A 21,715-nucleotide genomic window follows, 5' to 3' on the forward strand; every position below is an offset into this window, starting at 1 on the left:
GCCCGGACGAGGGGACACCGCGCCTGCGCACCACGCCGCGACCCCGGGGCGTGAGGGGGTTTCGCGCCTGCGCACAGGATCAGACAGTGGCGCTAAACGGACCCGGGGCCCGGCGCTCCCCGCCCGGGGGTAGGTCGGAGGGCCTGGCCGTGATCGAAGCGGGACCAGGCCCTGGGCTGCATTTGGGAAAGGCTGGGTGAGGTCGGGGGTTCCGGGAGTAGGTTGCGGTTCCGGGGGTAGGCCGGGGGCCTGAGGGGAGATCGGGGATTCCGGGGGTAGGCCGGGGGCCTGAGAGGAGGTCTGGGATTCCGGGGGTAGGCCGGGGGCCTGAGGGGAGTTCGGGGTTGCTGGGGTAGATTGAGGTTCCAGGATTAGGACGGGGGCCTGAGGGGAGGTCAGGGGGGCCGGGAGTAGGTTGGGGATCAGGGGTGTCGGGTGTTCCGGAGGTAGCTCCGGAGGGTGGCCAGGGGTAGATTGCGGATCAGGGGTTCCGGGGGGCAGGTCAGGAGGGCGGGGGTGGCGCTGGGGTCGGAGTAAGTCAGGGCGCCAGGCTGTGTTCAGGGATTCCGGAGATGGTGTTCCCGGGCGCGGTCGACTCGGGGCGGGGGGCTCCAGCGGTGGAGAGGGCAGCTCCCGAGGTTTAAGTGTCTTCGCCAAGTCGCCTGATTTCGCTTCAGATTTAGGAAGTGTTTTTAATTTTCGTGTGTGTTTATGTAAGTTACCTGAAATCTTTTGTGGAAGGAAGTGGCATGGGAAATCAATAGTTTTAGTCGTTTAGTCGTTATCCTGCTTTTCGTTTTGTATTATTAGGATCTTTTTCGTGCACAATTTTGTGCAATATAATTTCGGATTATTTTACTGAGTAAGTTTACAATGATCCATTTCCATTTTATTGACACTTAGGTTGTTTCCAAGTCTTTGCTAGTACTAAATAAGACCGTAAAGAATACAATTGTGTATAACCGTTTGTCTTTATTCAGGATTCGGCTGCTTTTATTAGGATTGTATGTTTCCTCAGGCCCTATGCGCCCCCCCTCCCCCAAGTGGACTTTACTGGCTTGAAGGAAATGAACACTGTCCTTCCCAGCCCTACTTTGAGAGTTTTGCAGTTTAGTACTTTCAGATAACTAGTTTTTTATTGTATAGTTACCACAAACTCCTTAACATAATTTTTTTGGCATTTCTTTATTGCCAGTTAGAATTCTTTATTTTTAGATGTTAAGTATTTATTGAAAACCCCATTAAAATCTTTCGAAATTGAATTAGATTCCTTTTTTCCTATGTTTGCTTTATTTCTTTTGTAATCAGTGTGTATTATTTGTGGCCATCACATAGAGAGAAGCTGAAGGTCTCATTGCTCTATTTTGTGAAAATGCCCAACCTCCTGTGGATACTTAGTAAATTGGTACATTTCATACTAACATCCGACCCCAGGCTAGTTACTGAGACACAGCATGAGCTCTAAGCAGAAGCGTCTAATTGTGGTGTTTGTGGGGAGGCAGGAGAGCCTTCCTAGCCTGTTCCCATTTCCCCAACACACCGCTGACTGGACCTCTCAATGTCATTCATTTCCTGAAGCAGCCAGTGTTTTCACACCTTCCTATTGATACGTCTTTGTGTACAACCGTACTCTAAAGCTTGTTTATGTTAGAGACCTTATCTCTTTCTCCTTCTACTTCACTTATTTGAGGCGTGTCTTTGCCCCCACTATATCCTGGGGAGTTGCTATTGTCTGAGGCCTTGTTTTTTCTTCTTTTAATCCTGTAAGACTCAGTGCTATGTGGCTGGCTCATAGGTAGAATTGAGCCAAGAGGATGACACGATTGTGCCAGATGTATTTTATTCCTTTCATGTGATTAACGATTTTATTATTTACTTCAAGGTATATCTCCATGAATAATTTAAATGACCCTCCAAATTGGAATATCCGGCCTAATTCCAGGGCTGATGGGGGTGATGGAAGCAGATGGAATTATGCCTTGTTGGTTCCAATGCTGGGATTGGCTGCTTTTCGTAAGTCGTGGTTTTCCTAACGTTTGCATTTTGGGGACTGAAAGTGTGGAGCCCAAAGACTTTGGCCTTTGGGCACGGACAGATGCCAGTGTACATTCTAGTGTTATCCATACAGTGAGTCTTAAGCAAATTACTTAACCCCCTGAGCCTTGGTTTCCCTACCCATTGAAGCTAGCTAATCATAATTACCTCGATGCGTTGTGAAGGCTAAATAAAACAAGATATTCAGAAGCATTGTGTGTGGGGTGAGTTTTAGTAACTGTTAGCTCCCATTTCAGACTTCACTGCTCTGAGGGGGGCTCTCTTGCTTCAGTTGCCCTCATAAGGACTGACAGGGAAGAATAAATAAAACAGGCATAAAAGAAAACCTTTTTGGTTGTCTTTAGAAAATCAGCCTTTGGGAGACTTTATTCATTAAACCTCTGCTCAGCCTTGGCCAGATTCTTTCTAGTTTGAACTGACTTTGTACCACTTTGGGGAAATGACCAATTGCCAGTTATAAGTATTCCAGCCCTTAGCTTTTATTTTCCACTACAGTGATACATTTCCCGATGTTCAGGAATTGATTTTATATTTTGTCATATCCCACAGTTCTGGGTTGGCAGTTAAGAATATGAGAAACTGAGGGGCACCTGGGTGGCTCAGTTGGTTAAGCATCCGACTTCGGCTCAGGTCATGATCTCACGACTCGTGAGTTTGAGCCCTGCATCCGGCTCTGTGCTGACAGCTCAGAGCCTGGAGCCTGCTTCAGATTCTGTGCCTCCCTCTCTCTCTGCCCCTCCCCTGCTTGCACTCTCTGTCTCCCAAAAATAAATAAATGTTTAAAAAAATTTTTTTAATTAAAAGAGAATATGAGAAACTGAATAATTGAATGGAAGAAAAGTCCAAGGTGCCCTCTATTAGCAGTGATACTTTTTACGGAGTGTCTTTTTATGTGCCTGGATTTCTCAGGTCGAAGGGCTTACCATAGAGGAAGTGAAGGGTGAGGAGAGTAGCATTATCAGTTGTTCACTTATCACCTGTAATGTTGACTGTGCCAGGAGGCTAATTAACACCCATATTTGGCATTATAATTTCTAAACTATGTAATAATATGTTACTGGAGAATCTTTATAAGAATGCCAAGTTAAAAGTTCTCTCATATCATGTTACCTAAATAAGACAACCAAGAAGAAAAGGCACAGTATTCCATGAACCTTGTCAGGGACAAAAAGCAACATTTCAAAAGTCCGAGAAGGCGAGAACCTCAAAAGTAAAAGTTGTTATGAAAAACTATAAAAGCTAACGAGTCTGGAAAACAAAGGGAACATGAGAGTCCCTCCAGGGCCTGTCCCAGCCTCAAAACTAATTAATCGTAGTTAGTCAGTGTAAGGTTAAGCCTTCCAATTCACTCACCCTAGCCACAGGCAACAGGTAGCGTTAGGAGTGCTTTGCAAGATGGCAGGCTTCTAAGTGGCAACACCCTTAGGGTTGGGTTTGGGTCTGCCCAGGCTCTGACCTAGAAGCTGGCACTGTGGAGAACACTGAATCATAAAAAGCATTTGCTCTTGTCAGCCTCCCTGAGAATCAACGGTTAGTTTTTTTAGAAAATGCCAAAATGGGGGCACGTGTCTGGCTCATTCGGTCGGGTGTCCGACTTCAGCCCAGGTCATGATCTCGCGGTTTGTGGGTTCGAGCCCTGCATCGGGCTCGGTGTGGACAACTCAGAGCCTGCAGCCTGCTTTGGATTCCGTGTCCCTCTCTCTCTACCCCTCCCCCACTTGCATTCTGTCTCTCTGTCTCTCTCAAAAATAAGTAAACATTAAAAAACTTTTTTAATAAAAAAAAAATGCCAAAATGTTTTCCGAAGTGGCTGTACCATTTTGCATCCTCAGCAGCAGTGTGTGAGTGATCCAGTTTCTTGGCATCCTCCACAGCATTTGAGGAGGTCACCGTTGTTTTTATTTTACGCCCATTGTGGCTTTAATTTGCATTTCCCTAATGGCTGATAACGTTGCCTCTTCCATGAAGTGTCTGTTCCAGTCTTACAGTGATTTTCTAGTTGTGTTGTGTTTTCGTGTTGAGTTTTGAGAGTTTTTACTATATTCTAGATTCTCCTACTTGGCTAGGTATCTGGTTTGCCAGTATCTTCTTCCACTTTGTAACTTGTCTTTTCGTTCTTTTAACGGAGGCTTTCACAGAGCAAAAGTTTTAATTTTGATGGCGTCCGGTGTGTCACTTTTTCTTTCATGGGTCATGCTTTTCCTCCTGAGAGCTCTTCACCTATCCGTAGATCCTGAAGATTCTTGTTTCTTGATAGTTTAGTCTTAATGTTTTACACGTAAATCCACGATCCATTTTGAGTTAATTTTTTTTTTATGAGTATAAGGTATGAGACTTAATGTTTTCTTTCTTCCTTTCCAATCTGTTTGTCTTTTATTTCCTTTTCCTCTTTTTTCTTGCACTGGCTAACGTTTACAGGCCTCCCTTGAGAAGTTCCTATCTTAGAGGAAGAGCGTCCAGTGTGTACCGTTAAGTGCAATGTTAGCTGTGGGTCTTCACAGGTGTTCCTTGTCAAGGCGAGGAAAGTCCTCTCTGTTTTTATGTTTCTTTCTGTGTTTTTATCATGAATGGGTGTTCAGTTTTGTCAAATGTTTTTCTGTAGCAATTGATAGGATCATGTGATTTTCTTCGTTAGACTACTCATGTCGGATTACACTGATGGGTTTTTGAATATTGAAGCCTCTTACATTTTAGGAATAATCTCCACTTGGTCACGCCATGTAATCCTTCTCACACATTGTAGAATTACATTTGTTAGTATTTTATGTCTGTGTTCATCTGCATTTTATTATTTTAGCCATTTGTCGGGGTTCTCCCTTCTCCACACTTTTTTTTCCTGTGTTTTTTTATTTCATTTATTGTGTTTTTCAGTTTTAAAATTTTCATTTGGGTTTTTTTTTTTTTTTTATATATATATCTTCTATTTCTTTGCTTAGGCTGTATATTATCATGCCTGCGTTAAACTCTTTGTCAGGTAATCCTAACGTCTCTGTCATCTCGGTATTGGCATCTACCAATACTCTTTTTAAATTCAGTTTGAGATATTTCCGATTTGGGGTATGGAGAGTGATTTTTTTTTGTTTTTAAACTGCTCAGTGGGGAAGAGGATGCTATTCTTTTTTTTTTTTTTTTTAATGTTTATTTATTTATTTTGAGAGAGTGTGAGTGGAGGAGGGAGAGAGAATGCCAAGTAGGCTCTGCACTTACAACACAGAACCTGACCTGGTGCTCAGTCTCACAAACCATGATATCATGACCTGAGGTGAACTCAAGAGTCGGACGCTTAACAGACTGAGCCACCCAAGCACCCCTGAAAAGTGATTTTCAATTGAAACCTGTGCATTTTGGCTGTTAGGAGCCTGACCCTTTATTTGGACATTTTGTGGCAGGCTTCTTGGACAGGCCTCCGGCAGGGGAAGGGTGGTGCTGCCGCCTCGCTCTCCGCTATGGATGCAAGTCTGGGCTCTCCACTCAGCCGCTGGTCCACAGACACAGAAAGGAAGGATCCCCTCATTATCACTGGGCAGGAGGTACAGCTCCCCCAGGTCTCCACCGATGCTCCCTGGCTGGGAGAGGTGGGAAGGTCTTGTTACTCCCCATTCTCTGGGGACATGGCACCTCTGACACCATCCCCCTGAGTGGGAGGGGCACCCATCAGCCTCCACTCCAGCGAGTGAGGTGGGGATGGAGCCACAGCGACTGTGCTGTTTGGTGGGAGTAGAGTGGTTATTGTCCAAGCTCTCTGTCTTGCTAGGCCACCTTCCTAGTCCTTTGGCCAGAGAGAGCAGACTTTTGCCGGGGCTTTTTAAAAGAATGTCTTCACCGTTGCCATTTCACCTCCAAGTCTGGGATGTGTGAGGCAAATGAAACTCCGGGGGACTCACCATCACGGTGTTCCTTGGGTGCCAAGGTCCCTGGCCAGTCTGCCTGCGGTTCTCTACCTTCAAGAGTCTTCTTACGTTTGTTGTATGTACGATGGCCAGGGTTTCTTCTTTTTCTTTTCTTTTTTTTTTTAACAGAACTAAACTGAAATTTATTAATATTTCACTCTTAACATTTCTTATCAACAAACAAATGAAATTCATGAGCCAAAAACCCAAAATAAAACCAAAAAGAGAGAAAAGCATATAAAACTAAATCTTGATCCCAGCGTTAACAGTTGAACAGAGAATGTGATATTTAAATTCTCAGCAGATGATAGAGCCTGGGTGGCTCAGTCGGGAGTCCAACTTCAGCTCAGGTCATGGTTTAGTGGTTCATGGGTTCGGGCCTCATGTCAGGCTCTGTGCTGACAGCTCAGAGCCTGGAGCCTGCTTTGGATTCTGTGTCTCCCTTGCTCTGTGCACCTCCCCCACTCTTCTCCCTCTCTTTCTCTCTCCCTCAAAAATGAATAAACATTAAAAAATAATAATAAGTAAATTCTTAGCGGATTTTAAAGTTGTGTAGAAACTAAAGACTTACAAATTATTTGAAACCTAGAATCACTGACCAGACGTTACCCAGTTGGATCACGGGAAAACAGCAGAAAGGGGTCACGAGTGAACCTACACTGTTCTAGCTGCACCCCATGCTCTTCTCAGAGGAAAGCCTGGCATTGATTAGATAGTGGGCCAGGCTAATAACTGGCAGCAGAACCAGTGCTAGTAATCTGCTTAGCAGAAGAGCCTTCCACTGGATTGGCAATTTTGATCTGGGCCCCGGGCCTCTGGCAGATCTCATTAATGCTGGCGCCTTGGCACCTGATTATGCAGCCAGTTATTTGGAATGGTGAGTTCATGGGCAGTTTGAATAGATGCATCCAAACTTGCCCAATAGCCTTTCACCTCTGGAGAGCTGGAGTGAATTCTGGCAAATCCAGTCCCGCCGTGCATCATGGCAAAGTGAGACTACCGTCTTGCCACCTGGTTCGGCTTGGCCAGATCAAGCGGAGAAATGGCGTGTTGTCCTTGAGTTGAGTATGCATCTGGAGGTGGAACCTCCAGGTCATGGGTGGCATGGGGGTAGCCCACAGAGTCGCTGCACCGATCTTAGCTGTCCACACAGATGACTGGAGAGCCGGCTGGCATGGGCTGGTACAGAGTGGTGATGACTCTGCCTTGGACAGACGGGGAGAGTGTCTCCAGCATCACCAGGCACATCTACTTGACACACTTGGTGACAGGCTGCAGCACACCAGTGATGGTAATGGCACGCTCGGTGGTTTTGGGCAGCATACCCCTCGCCACCTGGACCTGGGGCCCCCAGGGTGTCTGTCTTATATCTGCCTTTTCCAGTCGGGGAGCCACACTGGGTAGCTGGCACCACCAGCCTCAGGGTAACTGGGGGCCTACTGGCCACTATGCTGTTGGTCATGGAGCTGTTAATATCTTCTTTCAGCATGTCAATGATCATAGCAAAGGCCTTACAGATGACATTGGTGGGGCCGGGTGGAGTAATGATTCTGTCTGGACAATTCTCCCAGGTGTCGATCTGATGTTCATACGCCACTCTCCTCGTGGATCCTCTTAACCAACTCCCCTTTCTTCCCAACGATGCTTCCTATTTCCTTTCCATGCGTAGCAGCCAAATGGTGAGAGTCACATTTAGTTCACTTTTAATCACACTGGCGTCCAAGGGGAGCAGCGGGTGGTGTTCAGGGGAGTTCCCGGGTTTCTGACAATACTTAGGAGGAAGAATAGGAAAGAGTACTTCTATTTCTTTAAGCAGGATCCCCAACTTTCTTCTCTGCTTTCTGAAACTGGGACTGCAAACAGTTTTGTCTAGCCAGAGTCCTAAGGCAGAGTTCTCCAAGATCAGACCCAGACTGAAGGTTTCTTGGACTTCCAGGGCGCCTGGGTGGCTCTGTTGGTTAACCACCCAACTCTGGTTTCAGTTCAGGTAATGATCTCACGGTTTGGGGGTTTGAGCCCCATATTGGGCTCTGGCTTACAGCATGGAGCCAGCTTGGGATTCTCTCTTTCCCCCTGTCTCTGCACCTTTCCTGCTCACTCACTCTCTCTAAATAAATATTTAAAAACAAAAACGTTAAAAAAAAAAGATTTCTCAGACTTCCATTCTGCCTCCACACTTTCCTCTGCACGCCTCCCTGGTAATCTTACCTATATGTGTCACATCCCTGTCGCATCTCTTCATGGAGGCCTTCGTGATTCAGTGCCACCTACCCCGAACTTCCCAGTCATCAGCCTGCACCGTGTGGCCTGATGTTCAGTTCTGTGTGTTCTGTATCAGTCGCCACTTGTTCTGTGTTTCAGTTGTGGTACTTTTATTAGATCATACCTGGGTTAAGGCAGGAGTGGCTCCCTGACTCTGGTTCCCTCCTTGACCCTCTGCTCTCTCTTGCACCCCCAACTCTCCTACTTCTTATGAGCGTCTGTGAGGACTTCTGTTCAGCACCTGCTGACGTCCAGAGTCTGCTCCAGCTCCTCCTTGATGTAATAATCCCTGCAGCCCAGGCCTGTCGGCTCCTGGAAGCAGTCGGCTCAGAACACGTGGTGCCCGCTCCTGCCCCTGTTTGTTCTACCTACAGGGACCTTTCCTACCAGCTGCTCCTCATTCTTCCAGACTTGTGCCCTCCCTGACTGCACTCCACGCTGAAATAGTCTTTCCTCCCCTCTTCACACATACCTCTCTGTGCTGATCAAATGGTATTGTAACTGTGCTCTACTGGTCACTTCCCCTGCCTGTGAACTTGGGCCAAAGGAAGACATAAAGATACGTGCTTTCAAGTGTCAGTTACCAAGTGAAATAGGACTAGAGGCTGTTTTTAGTTGAGGAAGGAATACATTTGTTTCTATGCTTATAGAATTGGGGTGGCTGCAGGTGTCATAGACCAGTGAAGATTCCCAAGGGACCTGGGAGAAGGAGAACCAAATGGCGAGGATACCAGCTTGAGTGCTGGGGGATGGAAATCCCCAGAGAACCTCCCCGGGGCTGAAATTTGTCCACACAGCAGAGGGCAGAGGCCTGGCTGCCCCTCGGTCTGCCCCATGTTTGTGACGTTCGAGTTTCCCTGCTGGGGAAAGGGGGCCAGGCCTGTCTTGAGGTTGAACCTCTTACTCCACCTTATTTTTATGCACCCCTTGTCAGAAGCAAGCCTCTTGGACTTCAGCTGCTTACTAGTGATGACCAGGCAAGGCTGAGTGCACTTTGAAATTACTCAGTTCTGTAATCACCAGCCAACAGTACATGAAGCATAGCTATGTTAACTTTTATTTATTTATTTATAAGTTTGTTTATTTATCTTGAGAGAGAGAGTGTGTGTGCACGCGCGTGGGGTGGAGTTAGAGAGAGAGGGAGACGGAGAGTCCCAAGCAGGCTCCATGCTGTCAGTGCAGAGCCTGACACGGGGCTCGAACTCACAAACCATGAGATCATGACCTGAGCCGAGATCAAGAGTCGGACACTTAACTGACAGAGCCACGCAGGCGCGCTGAACTTTTAAACCTTGCCAGTAGTATACGCACTGTAGTCAGAGGAGGCAGTGGTGGTGGGTTTGAGAGCAAAAGAAAGCAGTGGTAGACTTTCTTTGCTGTAGGAGATGAGGCTGAAAAGGGAACTGTCAGCAGCCTTGTCACACTTGCCTTTTGGGAACCCCTGTCTGATTTTAAGATGTGGACTTTGCTATGTGGTTTCATACCAAATGTTATCTGTACCTCTCAGGGCTTAAGATTTTATTGAAATGTTGTTCTTAGCTGCTTTATGCCTTTTTGTTTTCATGCTTTTTAAAAATAAAGCTTACAGAACTTCAACTCTGACTTTTCATTAAATGTCTCTTCTAATTTATTCCTGTCAGGTTGGATTTGGTCTAGGGAGTCCCAGAAAGAAATAGAAAAAGAGAGAGAAGCGTACCGTCAGAGAACGGCTGCTTTCCAGCGGGATCTTGAAGCAAAGTACCACGCCGTGATCTCAGAAAACCGGCGTGCGGTTGCTCACTTGTCTTTGGAACTTGAAAAAGAACAAAACAGAACAACTAGTTACCGAGAAGCCCTTATCTCTCAGGGGCGCAAGTTGGTAGAAGAAAAGAAGCTTCTGGAACAGGAGCGGGCTCAGGTCATGCAAGAAAAGAGACAGCTGCAGCCCTTGAGAAGCACATACCTGAGCTTCCTGGAAAAGGAAGAAGACTGGCAGAGGAGGGCCAGGCTTGTGCTGAAAGAGTTTGAAGATGCTCTTACGGAAAGACAGAGCATCTACTGCAGCCTGCTCCTCCCTCGCAGCAGGCGGCTGGACATAGAGAAGAGGTTGCTGGTCCGAGCATCCACTGACCCGGTTGCCGCCGACCTGCACATGGCAGCCGGCTTGACCGACATATTTAAGCACGACACATACTGTGGCGATGTCTGGAATACCAACAGACGCCAGAATGGGAGACTCATGTGGTTGTATCTCAAATATTGGGAGCTGATTGTTGAACTGAAGAAGTACAAGGCAGTCGAGAAAGCCATACTAGAGAAGTAGGGCAGGAGTGAGGCGTGCCGTCTTCACCACGCTGCGGCGTCTCGGGGTATCATTTTCTGGTTCCCTTCTGCCGCGTGCGCGTGTAGCACTGTCGACCGAGTGTTCTTCCACTCCCACCACCCTCTGAGCGGGACACAGGGTCCCGCTTCCTTGATGCTTTTCAGCTCTTAAAGATGCAGTTTCTCAGGAGGATTTTTTTTTAAGCTGTAATATTTTATTAGGCTGAACAGTGTAACCTCATATCTGCGCTATAGGGTAAGATTGTTTTTAAGAAAGTCAGATACAGTACTGATTCTCAGTAGTGTTCTGTCTGTTTTTATCACTCCGTAAATAAATTGTTTTCTCCTCCAATTTTCTCTTTCCTAGAATTATAAATAAAAGTTGTCAGGTAACAGAACTGCCTAATGATGATGACAGAAAATAGTAATATTATTGAGGATTCATGCTATTGTGAGGGTCTCTCCCACCAAAGGGAAAGAAAGTGTTACCTGTATTCAGTTGATAACCTTGGTATGTGTTTTGCATCTGGCTTGTGTCCATGTTCAGTTAGCACATGCTATGTATTTGCAATGACATCTAATAAAAACACTTGCCATATAAAAGCAACAATGCCACCTATGTGTGTAATTCTTCACTCTTTATAAAATGTTTTTGCATAGATTATCTCCCGTTTCGCCACAAACTAAGAAAAGGTAGGCACTCATGGTCCATTTTTCACAAAGCTAATGTGAATCAGCCTTTCACACATCGCCCCCATAATCCCACCCCTAATCTTAGTACATGGGAAGGGTGTGTAGCAAATGCAGCAGAAGGAAAGGCACATGGGACCAAGGGAGGAGCTTATGCAGCTTCCAGAGTCATCTCCCAGGGGTCATGGGAGTGCGCCCCTGTCCCCCACACCGGCAAGGACTATGAACTGTCACCAACCTGGGACCCCAGAGACAGCCCAGGGTCTGTGTTGAGAGCTGGTCATGTGGGTACCCTCTGCCTGGCGTCCCAGATTGCAGACTCGCAGAAGGGAAGTCAGTGTTACCTCAAACTGCACGAAGTTTAGACACACTGGGCTGCTCTTACTGGTCGTGGCAGGGGGACCCTCCCCAAATCCAGGTTCCCTGTGCCAGCCAGGGGCCAGCCTTGCAGCAGTCCTTTGGAAGACCTGTGGCCTCCCGTACAGGCGAGGCAGCTGAGCTAGGGTCAGGAGAGGCAGCCCGGGCAGTGTGGCTCCGGAACTGCCGGTAGCTTACACCCAGTTGCTTGGTAGTGAGAGGCCCAGGAGCAGCTAGATTGAGGTCTGCTTTTGAACCCTGTTTCCACCCAGCCTGCCCGCCTGTCTGTGGTAGGGAGACAAACTTTTACAAATGCAAGCTGACAGAAAACAACGTTTAATAGCGGGAATATCACGAGCTGGATTCGGTCTAGGGACCAAGTTTTGCCGAGTACTTAGCGGCACTCTGGATCTGCATCGTTTATGCTTGTGTGTGGTTTTTAATCACTGGGAGCATTTCAGACATGAGAAAGTGGCTCAGAGCTACGCTAAGTCCCCCCGAGTAGCCGGGGTCCTCCGCCCCAGGCTCTGCTCTTAGCTGCTGTGCTCTGCGCAGGACAGTTGCCTGATTTCTTCTCCAGCGACTCCTAATGTCACCTTTCTGCTCCATTGCCACTCCTCGATCCAAACAGAAATAACTTATTCAGGTAAACCTGAACTAAAAAACTCCTGTTATTTGTATTTGCTGGTGCATTATATCCTTGCCTGGAGTGGGGTACATTCAGTTTTACTCTGATTTTTCGGGTGTCCTGGCATAAACCACTTCTTTCCCCTTGTTTTTTTCTTTAAAATGAGGAAAGTTCAGCCAGCCACTCGGCAGGTAACTTTCAAGGTGAATTATTAACCCTCATCCTATTTTCTAATATCCAACGCGCTCTCAGCCTAGCCTCCGATAGCTCGATAACTATGTTCAGATAATTCAAGGCAGTTTAGACACTGGCTTGATACTGCCAAATCAGAAAGACAAACTTTCTACAGAAAGTTATGTTAGGCCAAGTTCGTATCTTGTGGCACAGCTGCCTTCCATTAGCAAGTTTCATCGAGGGTTAATCTGATGCCATCCCTTTTTCACGCTGATTTTTTATTAGGCTCGAAATGTTTACACCATGTCATGCCTATGTGATGACTTCACAGATACAGCAAAATGTGTGTGGACTAAGAGGCTACAGTAGAACATTACTGAAAGAAAAGTGTTTAAAACAGAAAAAGGATCGGAGCCAGGAGCTGTTTGATACGTGTGCAAGATTTGTGGGGACTTGAGAGTCAAACATCATCGTTTGTCCAGGCTGCTCTCTGGAAGTTCTCAGACTGACGCTCCTGTCCCTGGAGGGAGCCTGTCTCTGTGGCAGTCAAGAAGAGGGGTCATTTCACAGCCTGTGATTTTAATTGATTTGGGGACACCAGGTTATCGTGGGTGGGGTTGCAGTGATTTCCACAGGAAGGGCTTGGATGGGGCAGGGGCGGGGCTGTGTTCAGCCTCTGCTTCCTGTGGAAGTGCCTACTTCAGTGTGCTTCACTTTGGAATAAAGTTGGAAGGCACAGGGTTTGACCTGAATGTCCCCAAAATGAAACAGTGCTATAGATTAATCCCACTCAATTTATGTTAAACATGCCTTTCCCGCCTTGTGAACGTTCAAAGAGACAGATCAGAATTCTTCCACGTATTTCTTTGTGTGTGTACAGTTGTGTCTGTCTATAACGTGTATACGGGCTGGCAGAGGAAGTTGTTGATTTCATGGTGACAAAGTAATTCTGCAAACGCACCAATGATGCGTAGTTATGACAGGGAAGTCTTTACCCAAGAACCTGTGTGTTTTTGAAAAGAGAAGTTATATTTAATTAAACGACGTAATGGAGTATTTCTGTGTGGGATTGTTCAAAGGTCTGATGGCCGAACAGTTTACCAAGATCATCTCTTTAAGGAGAGGGAGGAAAAGTTTGTCATTAGTTCCCCCGTTTTAGTGTCACTTCAGGAAAGCCGATCTGAAGCAGACACGCGGGCGCTGGCAAAGACTCAGCCACGGCGTGTGCTCACTAGGCTATCTTGTGAGGGAGCAGGGGACCCCACCCAGCTCAGCCGGAGCTGGAGAGGCCAGAGAGATGTCACAGAGCTTGCCGGGAGGGCTGTGCGCAGCCAGAGCCGGGCCTCCGGAAGTGCCCGGACCCGCCTAAGTGGGCTGTTGCTCACCGACACAAGGTGCTCCTCTCTTCCAGCAGTGACAAAAACAGCTGCTCCCTTTCTCTCCGGATTAGGACTCTGGCTGCAAGTAACAGAGATCAATCCAAGCTACGTGAGACAGTAACAAGGGGGTGGCTTACTCGAGGACATGACACAGAACCCTCAGGGCAGGAGTGGACAGCGCAGGCCAGTCCCTCAGAGAGGAGCCGGAAACGGCAGCACCCGTCAGCAGCCTTGGCTCAGTGGCTTCTCTGCTTCGCGTGTGCATGTTTGCTTCGGTCTTTCTCTTCCGGGGCCTCCTGAGCTTGCGTATTACCTGTTCTATTCCCGTGCGTGGCAGTTTGGGAACCGGGGGTTCTATGCTCCTACGGCATTCGAATGGAGAGGGTGCAGGGAAGTCAAGGTGTGTGGCCTTTGTTAACATCAGAGGAAGTCTTGACAAGAAAACGAGGCTTCGTGTGCCAACCGACGACTGCCTCTGCGGCAGCTCTGTGGGAAATCCACCTTCTGCAGACTCCCTGGCAAGTCAGGGTCTTGTCAGGGTGCAGACTGCGGGGAAGCATCGCGTCTGAGCCCCTCCCGCAGACCCCCTGCCCCCGCCACTGGCCAAGTCCCTGCTCCAGGGGGAAATGGCTGCACCTAAGAGGACCTGGGCTTCACGGCGGGGGGGGGGGGGGGGGGGGGGTGCGTCTAAGGGTGGGGCAGGGCACCCCGCTGTGGGGGACTCCCCTGTATCCCTGCGTATAATGTCCTTGCGAGGACACTGGCCGCTTGTGGGCAACCTGCGGCCAGTGGGGGATGAGTGCCAGGCTGCCCGGAGCCAGAAGCACAGAGGCTCATGGAGGCGTGGAGGGGGTGTTGAGAGGGTTTATCACATGAGGGCAGATGCTGCTGCCCCCACTGAGGTGCTGAGAAGAGGGCTCTGGCACCACTGAGTAGCTCGGCAGTGCCTGCTGCCCACAGGCCAGGGCTGCTGTTGTAAGTGAGGCCCACTGGCGGCGGTGATGTTGTGGGTGGGTTTGGGCCCCAGGCTGATGGCATTCGGGACTGGCAGGGGCAGGTGGGTGGAATCACTGTGATGGGCATCAAGACCCAGAAGACAGCCTTCACCCATAGGGAGCTGCCGCGGTGGCCAATGATAGAGATGGAATCGTAGGGTCTAGTGGGTGGCAACTGATCAGGGTGTTGCTCAAGCCACAAAATGAGAAGGAAAGAGACAGCGTCAGTGATACTAAGAGCCACAGGCTCACGTCTCCAGGTCTTCTGGCCACGTCCCCCGCACAGAGGGTTCCTTGGATCAGTCGATCTCTCCTCGTCTGGAGTGTACAACTGGAAAGAAGCATCTGGAACAAAAGCAGGGTAGGAAGGACCAAGTGGAAGCCCCTGAATCTGCATTCCCTCTTTGCCAGGATAGGCAACAGGAAGCAGCGCTGACTTCCTGGAGGATGTGCGATGATTAAGCCACCACAAAGGACTTGGGGGGAGCAAAGACCATGTCCCTAATGTCCTGGAAAGACGTTTCCCAGCGTCCATCATGGTCCTCACACTGTTCCTGCTTAATTCAGGTGTCTGGCCCCTAGGAAGACCGGGTAGATTTGGGCAGTGATAGGCCCCTAAGCTTCACCAGGAGGAGAGACAGTCGAGCTGCCATGTGGGACCTTCGCAACCTCTTGACACCCGGCCCTCTGCCCCGCTCTCCACCTGCGTGATGAGTTTTCTTGTCCCCACAGTTTGCCTTTGGGTTGGAGCCGTGCCCTCCCCGGCATGAAAAGCACAGGGATGTGCCTGGGCCCTGGCAGGATTCCTGTGACCGACATCACATGGGCATCGTCAGAGCCTCTGATTCCCAGGCTGGGCAGGTGTGGCAAAAACCCATCGTGGCCAGAAATGGCACTTTCAGGGTTGGGGCCCAGCAGGTCCACAGGAACAAGTGAACGACAGGCACCACGATGGCACAGGAGGCATAGGTCCTGCTTGGCTGCTTCACATGCTTCAGAGTTGCTCTGAATGTGCCTCCCGCCCCCACCATCCTCTTTGGCTTTCATGCGTTCGTCCTTCAGGGGCACCAGGAGCGGGAGCCGTCAGGAACATTCGCTACCAGTAGACGCCTGCGTGCCTACCTCCTGCTTCAGTCACCACAGCACCCCTGGGCCCATCTCCACCACAGCTGCCCATGTACATGCTGGGTCCTATCCTGCCAGCCACAGACACAAACAGTTTAAATTAATTCACTCTTTAGAGTTAGAATGAAATCACTGCAAAATTTTGCTCTGTGACTACCCTCTTTTCGAGGCCTTCTTAAAATGACAAACTCCATGTGCCTGAAATAGGGTTCAGAGACTTTGCCAGCAGGATGGACCTGTGGAGATGGCCGAGGGCGAGCAGAGCAGTGAGGGTGGTGGCTCAGAAAATAGATCTGAGGGGCAAGGGGAGTTAGATGTCACCTCTTCCCTCCTGTCCCCTTGTTGGATGTCCTCCTTTCCTGAAAGACCCGGGAGGAACCTTATTGCCTTCCCCAGTAAGCAGAATCCTGAGACAGCTGTCACTCGGGAGCCCCACATCTTAGGCAGCCCCACTTGGTTGTGGAGAGAAAGGCATGGGACATACCTGGACAGGGACTCACCTGGGGGGAGGAGGGACCTGCTGTTGGACACAAGACAGAGCCTGCTCACACAGTCATTCAAACCCCCATTGAGAACTTGGTGGTTATGGTGTGAGGAGGTGTGGCCCCATCAAGCCCTAGCCTCTGTCTTGAGAAAACGTTTCATTTTCATATTCTTAGATACTTAAAAAAATACAAATTGCGTTGAAATTAAAGCCACGTCCGAATAAGTCACACTGCTGTTTTATTAGTATGTAATCATCCTAGCACTTAGCCCTTCGTATGAGTCAGATCTTAACAGAAACCTAGCCCCGACATTGTAATTAAGCATTTATGCATCAGGACTCAATCACTCAAACCACCCAGACGTGGTACAGACAACCTGTTCTGTGACAGGTTCTGGTGTCTTCCTGGCCCTGGCCTGATGTCTGGGCTCCCTCTCCTTGCTCCCGTCCTGCCCAGCACTGCTCCACTGTTCACCACTACCACGGTGGCGGACAGCTCGTGGGTCCCCGTGGAGCTCTGACACCAAAGTGGCCTTGCGTCACCTTTCCTGGAGCCAGAGTTTCCACTCCTCTAGTGCTTAATGGATGTCACACACGAGTTTCACTAAGAGATGCTTCAAATGGTGGTGGCCGGGGGAGCGGATACCCAAGCCTGCTGACTCAGGATGCCCGGGGTGTCGTGCAGCTGAACTACAAGGCCCCCTTTGGCCTGCTCAAGGGCCTACTACATTTGTTCCAACGCTCTAGAAAAGTTTTCTAGAGCAGTTTTGAAAGCTTGCAGCAAGAAAGCTCCAAGTTCATTGCTTGTTTCTTGGATATCTGGGTCAAAACTTCCAAAGAGGGGCGTGCAGACTTGGATGTCCCCCCGGCCAGCCCTAAGCAGCACAGCCCGGAGGTCCTCAGCAATCACATTGTATTTCTGCTGGTCAAATTTGGACATGGCCAGCTCATCCTGGGGGTAGGCGGTGCCCTCAGGGTAGCAGTCCTTGGGCACTGGGAACTCTACGCACCGAAGTTTGGGCAGCTCACAGAGAGCTGTGAAGAGGCGCCTCAGGGCCCGGGCCGACAGCGGGTTCCCCAGGAAGCGAAGCTCACAGAGCTCATGGCAAGGGCTCAGGGCCAATATCAGCATGCTCACGTGGCTGTCTTCGATGCTGCACTCCTCCAGGGTGAGAATCCTCAGTGTCTGGGCAGCCCGGCCCAGCAGCCTGAAGAAGGTTGAGGGGAACAGGCTGAACAGGCTGTGCCCACTGAGGTCCAGCACCTCCAGACACATGCTGTGGGCACAGTCTGCCAAGAAGGCCATGTCCGCGTGGTTCAGGGAGCAGTTAGCCAGGTCCAGGACCCTCAGCGGTGTCCTCAGGGGGCTAGGGGCGGGGCGGAAAAGAGCACAGGTGAAAGGAGATCCCCGCAAGGAGCTCTGGGAGGAATAAAGGTGAATTCTATCTCATGGGTCAGCGGACCATGGCCCAAAGGCTGAATCCACTCCTGCCTTGTTTTATTCAGCCTAAGACTAAAATGGTTTTTATATCTGTAAACATTGGAACAAATCAAAAGAAGAAAGATACTCTGTGACATGTGAAAATAATATGAAATTCAGTTTTCAGTGTCCATAAATAAAGTGTTGTTAGAACCAGGGTAATTCGTTTGCTTCCTGTCTGTGGACAGTTTGGGGCTGTGATGGCAGAGCTGAGTCTTGAACCAGTGGTGTGACCAAGTGTAGAGAAGAATTAACTTAGCCCAAGACAGGTCTGGCCTTTGTCATCAGTTCCTAAAATGTTATATCTGTTTTGTCAATCCCTCACTGTGTCTGCTCATGTACTTGCCGTGGGGCAGTGAGGTGCACGTGAGCTGGCACAAAACAGCTAGCTTCACTATGAACAAAGAGAGGAAGCCCTCACAACTTTAGGGCGGGGAAGAGCCATGGAGCCATCTAGTCCAGCCCTAGCCTTGCTGGGACCTAAAGACCCTCCCGTGTTCTAATGTAAGTGGGGTAGGTGGCCCGGCATCAGCAAATGCACAGCCGGGGTAAACCCTGCTCTGGTGGGCAGTTCTCAAAGTCAGGAAGGGCCCTTGCGCCCTGGGACTTGTGAAGAATGCACATCCTCAGCCCACCCTGCCTGGGTGATGCTGGGCCCGGGTCTGGTGCCATCAGGCTGAGCACTCAGTGCAGGACAGTATATGGGGTCCTGTTCTCTGCCACCCCTCCTGCCCCTGCACCTGCACCTGTACTTCCCTGGGTGCTGAGAGCCCACCATGCTTGTCCTTTTCCCGGCCCCTCCATCCAGGTCTATCGTGTGGGCCAAAGAAGCCCGAGAAGACCTTGTGAATACGAACGCAACCACACCTTCTTCCTGCTCAGAACCTCCAAGGACTTTCTCTCTTCCTTTCCTCCCCTCCCCTACTCCCCTCTCTCACACTGCCCTGCCTACCAACCCCAACCTTCCCCCTGCTGATGCCTGATCCCTCCATATTACCAGCTTGGGCCCTTAGCGCCTCTGTCCAGGCCACCGCACAGTCTGCCTATTCAATGCTCGGGGTCTCTGCTCAAAGTCACGCCAGGGAGTGAGCCTTCCCCGACTACCACCACCACCAACGACCCCGCCCCCCCGCCCCCAGTCTCACACTTGTTTAGCCTGACACACGTCATGTTGGGACCTCCCTGGGTCCTCACCAGGCTGTTGACAATCAGCCAGACTGAAACACACGTGGGAGCACGTACTCTACCAGTGGAGGGTCAGAATGTGGTGGGAGACAGGAAAGCCTGTCAGGGGCTGAGCTAGCAAGATGGCCCTGCTGGGCCGGTGATGGGTCCTCTGGCTTGTGGAACCAATTTCCCCCAGTAGCAAAGGCACATCCAGGCTGAGGACCTAGGCCAGAAATGCAGGACTGTCCTGAGGGTCTCAAAGAGCCAGCCACCATATATATGCCAGAGTTTATTCATACATGAGCTCAGAACCATCCTTTCTTATGTCAGGAGACTGGGGACAGGAGGAAAGGAGGAAGGGAGCCCTCATTTTCCTCTCTCTAGAAGACCTTGGACAGAAGACCAGGGATGGGGGGGTCTGGGGTAGGCAGGGTGAAGGAGGAGGGTTAGGAAAGAGAAGGAAAGGTGAGTGCAGCCCTTGGCCAGCAGCTTCTGGGGTTCCTTTGTATAGAAGAGAAACATCTGTAAGCCAAGGACTCCCTAAACTAGAAGCCACATCTTCACCCCCACTGGCTCAAGAAAGAAGTTTAATTTTCTATGTTCATGGCCAGTCACCAACCAGGTGGAACCCTGACCTTCCTGGTGCTCCCGCCCTTGTGTGGTGTCCTCCCCTCACGTGGATGGACCCGCTGACTAGCTCCAAACCAACAAGGTATGCAGAAGTGTGGACACATCGGTCTCAAGAGCTTCTAGCTGGGTGACCTCTGGTTCTCAGATCAGCCTCTCTGTCGTGAGGACTCCCAGCAGCCGAGGTGCAGAGGCCACCTGCCAACAGCCTCACACTGAACTTGGAAGTGGATGGCCTAACCCTCCTGGCCCACCAAGCCTTCAGAGGAGACCACAAGAGTAGACCCAAGTTGTGCTGGGCTCTGACGGAGCTTGTGGCCCACCATAGGCCAGTATGGGGGTAATTTGTTATGAGACAGATAATTAATACAATATAACATAGTCACTTGTATGTTGTTCGTTTTGCTAATTTTCTCTTCTGCCCACTAACCAAAACCAGTCCTCCTTGAGTTCCCTGTGTTGCCAGGCTACACGCAACCTAACCCCCCTGGGTCACACGCCTCTGTCTGTGCCCTCCTGCCGCTCTGGGCCCTCACAGAGTAAAGAGGGAGGGAGCCGGGAAACTTGTGCCCTTGTAAACTGCCAGGTCCCATCTGCAGGTCTCTTGTGCATCTTCCGCCTGGCCGCTGAGAGGGCCCCGTGTCACCCAGACCCACGCTGAGTAGCTGTGAACAGAGACACCACTAACCCGGCCTGCCCTCCGTCCCGTCACCCCAGACTCACCCAAGCAGTTTCCGAATCTTCCCTGTCAGGGTGGAGAAGGCCACGCTCAGCTCTGTGAGCTGGGTCATCTGGCTGAGCTCCCAGGCGATGGAGGTGAGGAGGGGGTCCTCGCCGTCGGGGGTTGGGGTGCTGGTGGGGGGCGCGTCGAAGGCCTTGGCAGGCAGGGTGAGCGAGGCCAGCTGGGGGAAGCCCACCTGGGCCAGCAGCTGCTGCACGTGTCCCGCATGCAGCCGCACGTTGTGCACCACCTCGAGCCTGCGCAGCTCACCCGGCCCGGCCAGACGCAGCACGTGCAGCAGCTGGCTGGGGCCCAGGCTGTCAGCGCGGAAAGAAAGGCAGTGCACACGCAGTGGGGCAGGGCCTGATGGCCCCAGGGCCTGCACCACCACCTTGAAGTTGCCCTCTGTGACAAAGAGGTCAGCAAGGACCTGGATGGGGCGCTGGGCCACTAGGGGCTCTGCCTGCAGCCGGCAGCAGGTCCTGGCCAGCAGCTCCGTGCGGCCCCACCTGCCCAGCGCCCTGCCACAGGGGCACTGCTGCACCTGCACGTCTCGGATGCCTGTGAGGTCTGCCACCCGCAGCCGCCTCGGGCCCCCGGCCCGGAGCACGTGGTCCGCGAGGCCCTGCACACAGGCCTCCAGGCAGGCCCGGCAGGCGCGGTCCCGCAAGTCCTCCGGGGGTTCTGAGCGCGGCCCGAGCAGCGCACTCAGCCAGAACTCCTCCAGCGGCCAGCGCTCCAGCAGGGTGCGGATCACCTCTGCCTGCTCCAGCAAGTAGCTGGCTTTGAACAGGAGTGGGTAGAGATTGTGGGCCACACCATCCAGGCTCTGCTTGGCCACCTGGGGGTGAGACACCAGGGCCTCAGCAGAAATGAAGCGTAGCGACCTCATCGTTCCTGCCTGTGGCGGCCCGAAGGCAGGACGGTGCTCTCTCGTTGCGATTCTCCCAAAGATGGGTGCCCTTCTCGCTTATTTTTAGCTGCAGCTGCTGTGAGCAGCTCGCCTTTGGGCCAAAGGTGGTGAGCGGGCCCTCTGGTCATCTGACAGCTATTTTGGTCGTGGGTGCTTATTTGCCTCTGGCCCTGGAGGCGTCTGCCAGTGGCCAGCCTGTCCTTGGAGCGCTCAGCTGGTGAAAGCAGAGCTGCCCGAGTGCTTGGCTAAGTAGCACCGGGCCCCTGAAGAGTGCCGCCCGTGCCCACCACAGGGGGGCCCGTGCTTGGGAGCTGCAGCGGGCAACGTGGCCCTGGGCGTGGACCAGGGAGACCCCAGGCAAAGGTCCCGCTGCGCATGTCCCCGCAGAGTCATGGGAGCCAGGCTCCCTGGGTGATGCATGCTGGTGACGTCCCTGGGCACAACAGAACCAAGTAAGAGCAGCGTGA

At 50.8% G+C, this 21,715-nt stretch overlaps 2 protein-coding genes and 1 pseudogene across 3 annotated transcripts; 1 reads left to right on the forward strand and 2 right to left on the reverse strand.

The window, feature by feature from the left end:
- The first annotated feature begins 3 nt into the window (after window positions 1-3).
- Window positions 4-11,115, forward strand: CCDC127 (coiled-coil domain containing 127). Of its 2 annotated transcripts, none has more exons than XM_011287225.4 (3): window positions 4-129; window positions 1,883-2,013; window positions 9,848-11,115. In XM_011287225.4, exons 2-3 carry the CDS (start codon window positions 1,893-1,895, stop codon window positions 10,507-10,509), a joined length of 783 nt encoding a protein of 260 aa, XP_011285527.1. In that variant the 5' UTR covers window positions 4-129; window positions 1,883-1,892; the 3' UTR covers window positions 10,510-11,115. The 2 variants fall into 2 exon arrangements, with proteins under 2 accessions (XP_011285527.1, XP_003981618.1); XM_003981569.6 differs by having other exon boundaries at window positions 80-196.
- Window positions 6,370-8,234, reverse strand: LOC109497510 (annotated as a pseudogene).
- A 5,447-nt stretch (window positions 11,116-16,562) lies between the features above and the next one.
- On the reverse strand, window positions 16,563-21,629 carry LRRC14B (leucine rich repeat containing 14B). Its single transcript, XM_003981570.6, has 2 exons — window positions 20,338-21,629; window positions 16,563-17,707 (listed from the first exon to the last, which is right to left on the reverse strand). The coding sequence occupies exons 1-2, from the start codon at window positions 21,225-21,227 to the stop codon at window positions 17,065-17,067; spliced, it is 1,533 nt and encodes a 510-aa protein (XP_003981619.2). The 5' UTR covers window positions 21,228-21,629; the 3' UTR covers window positions 16,563-17,064.
- Between the last annotated feature and the right edge of the window lie 86 nt (window positions 21,630-21,715).

Source organism: Felis catus, chromosome A1, assembly GCF_018350175.1.
Source record: "Felis catus isolate Fca126 chromosome A1, F.catus_Fca126_mat1.0, whole genome shotgun sequence".
Lineage (NCBI taxonomy): Eukaryota > Metazoa > Chordata > Mammalia > Carnivora > Felidae > Felis > Felis catus.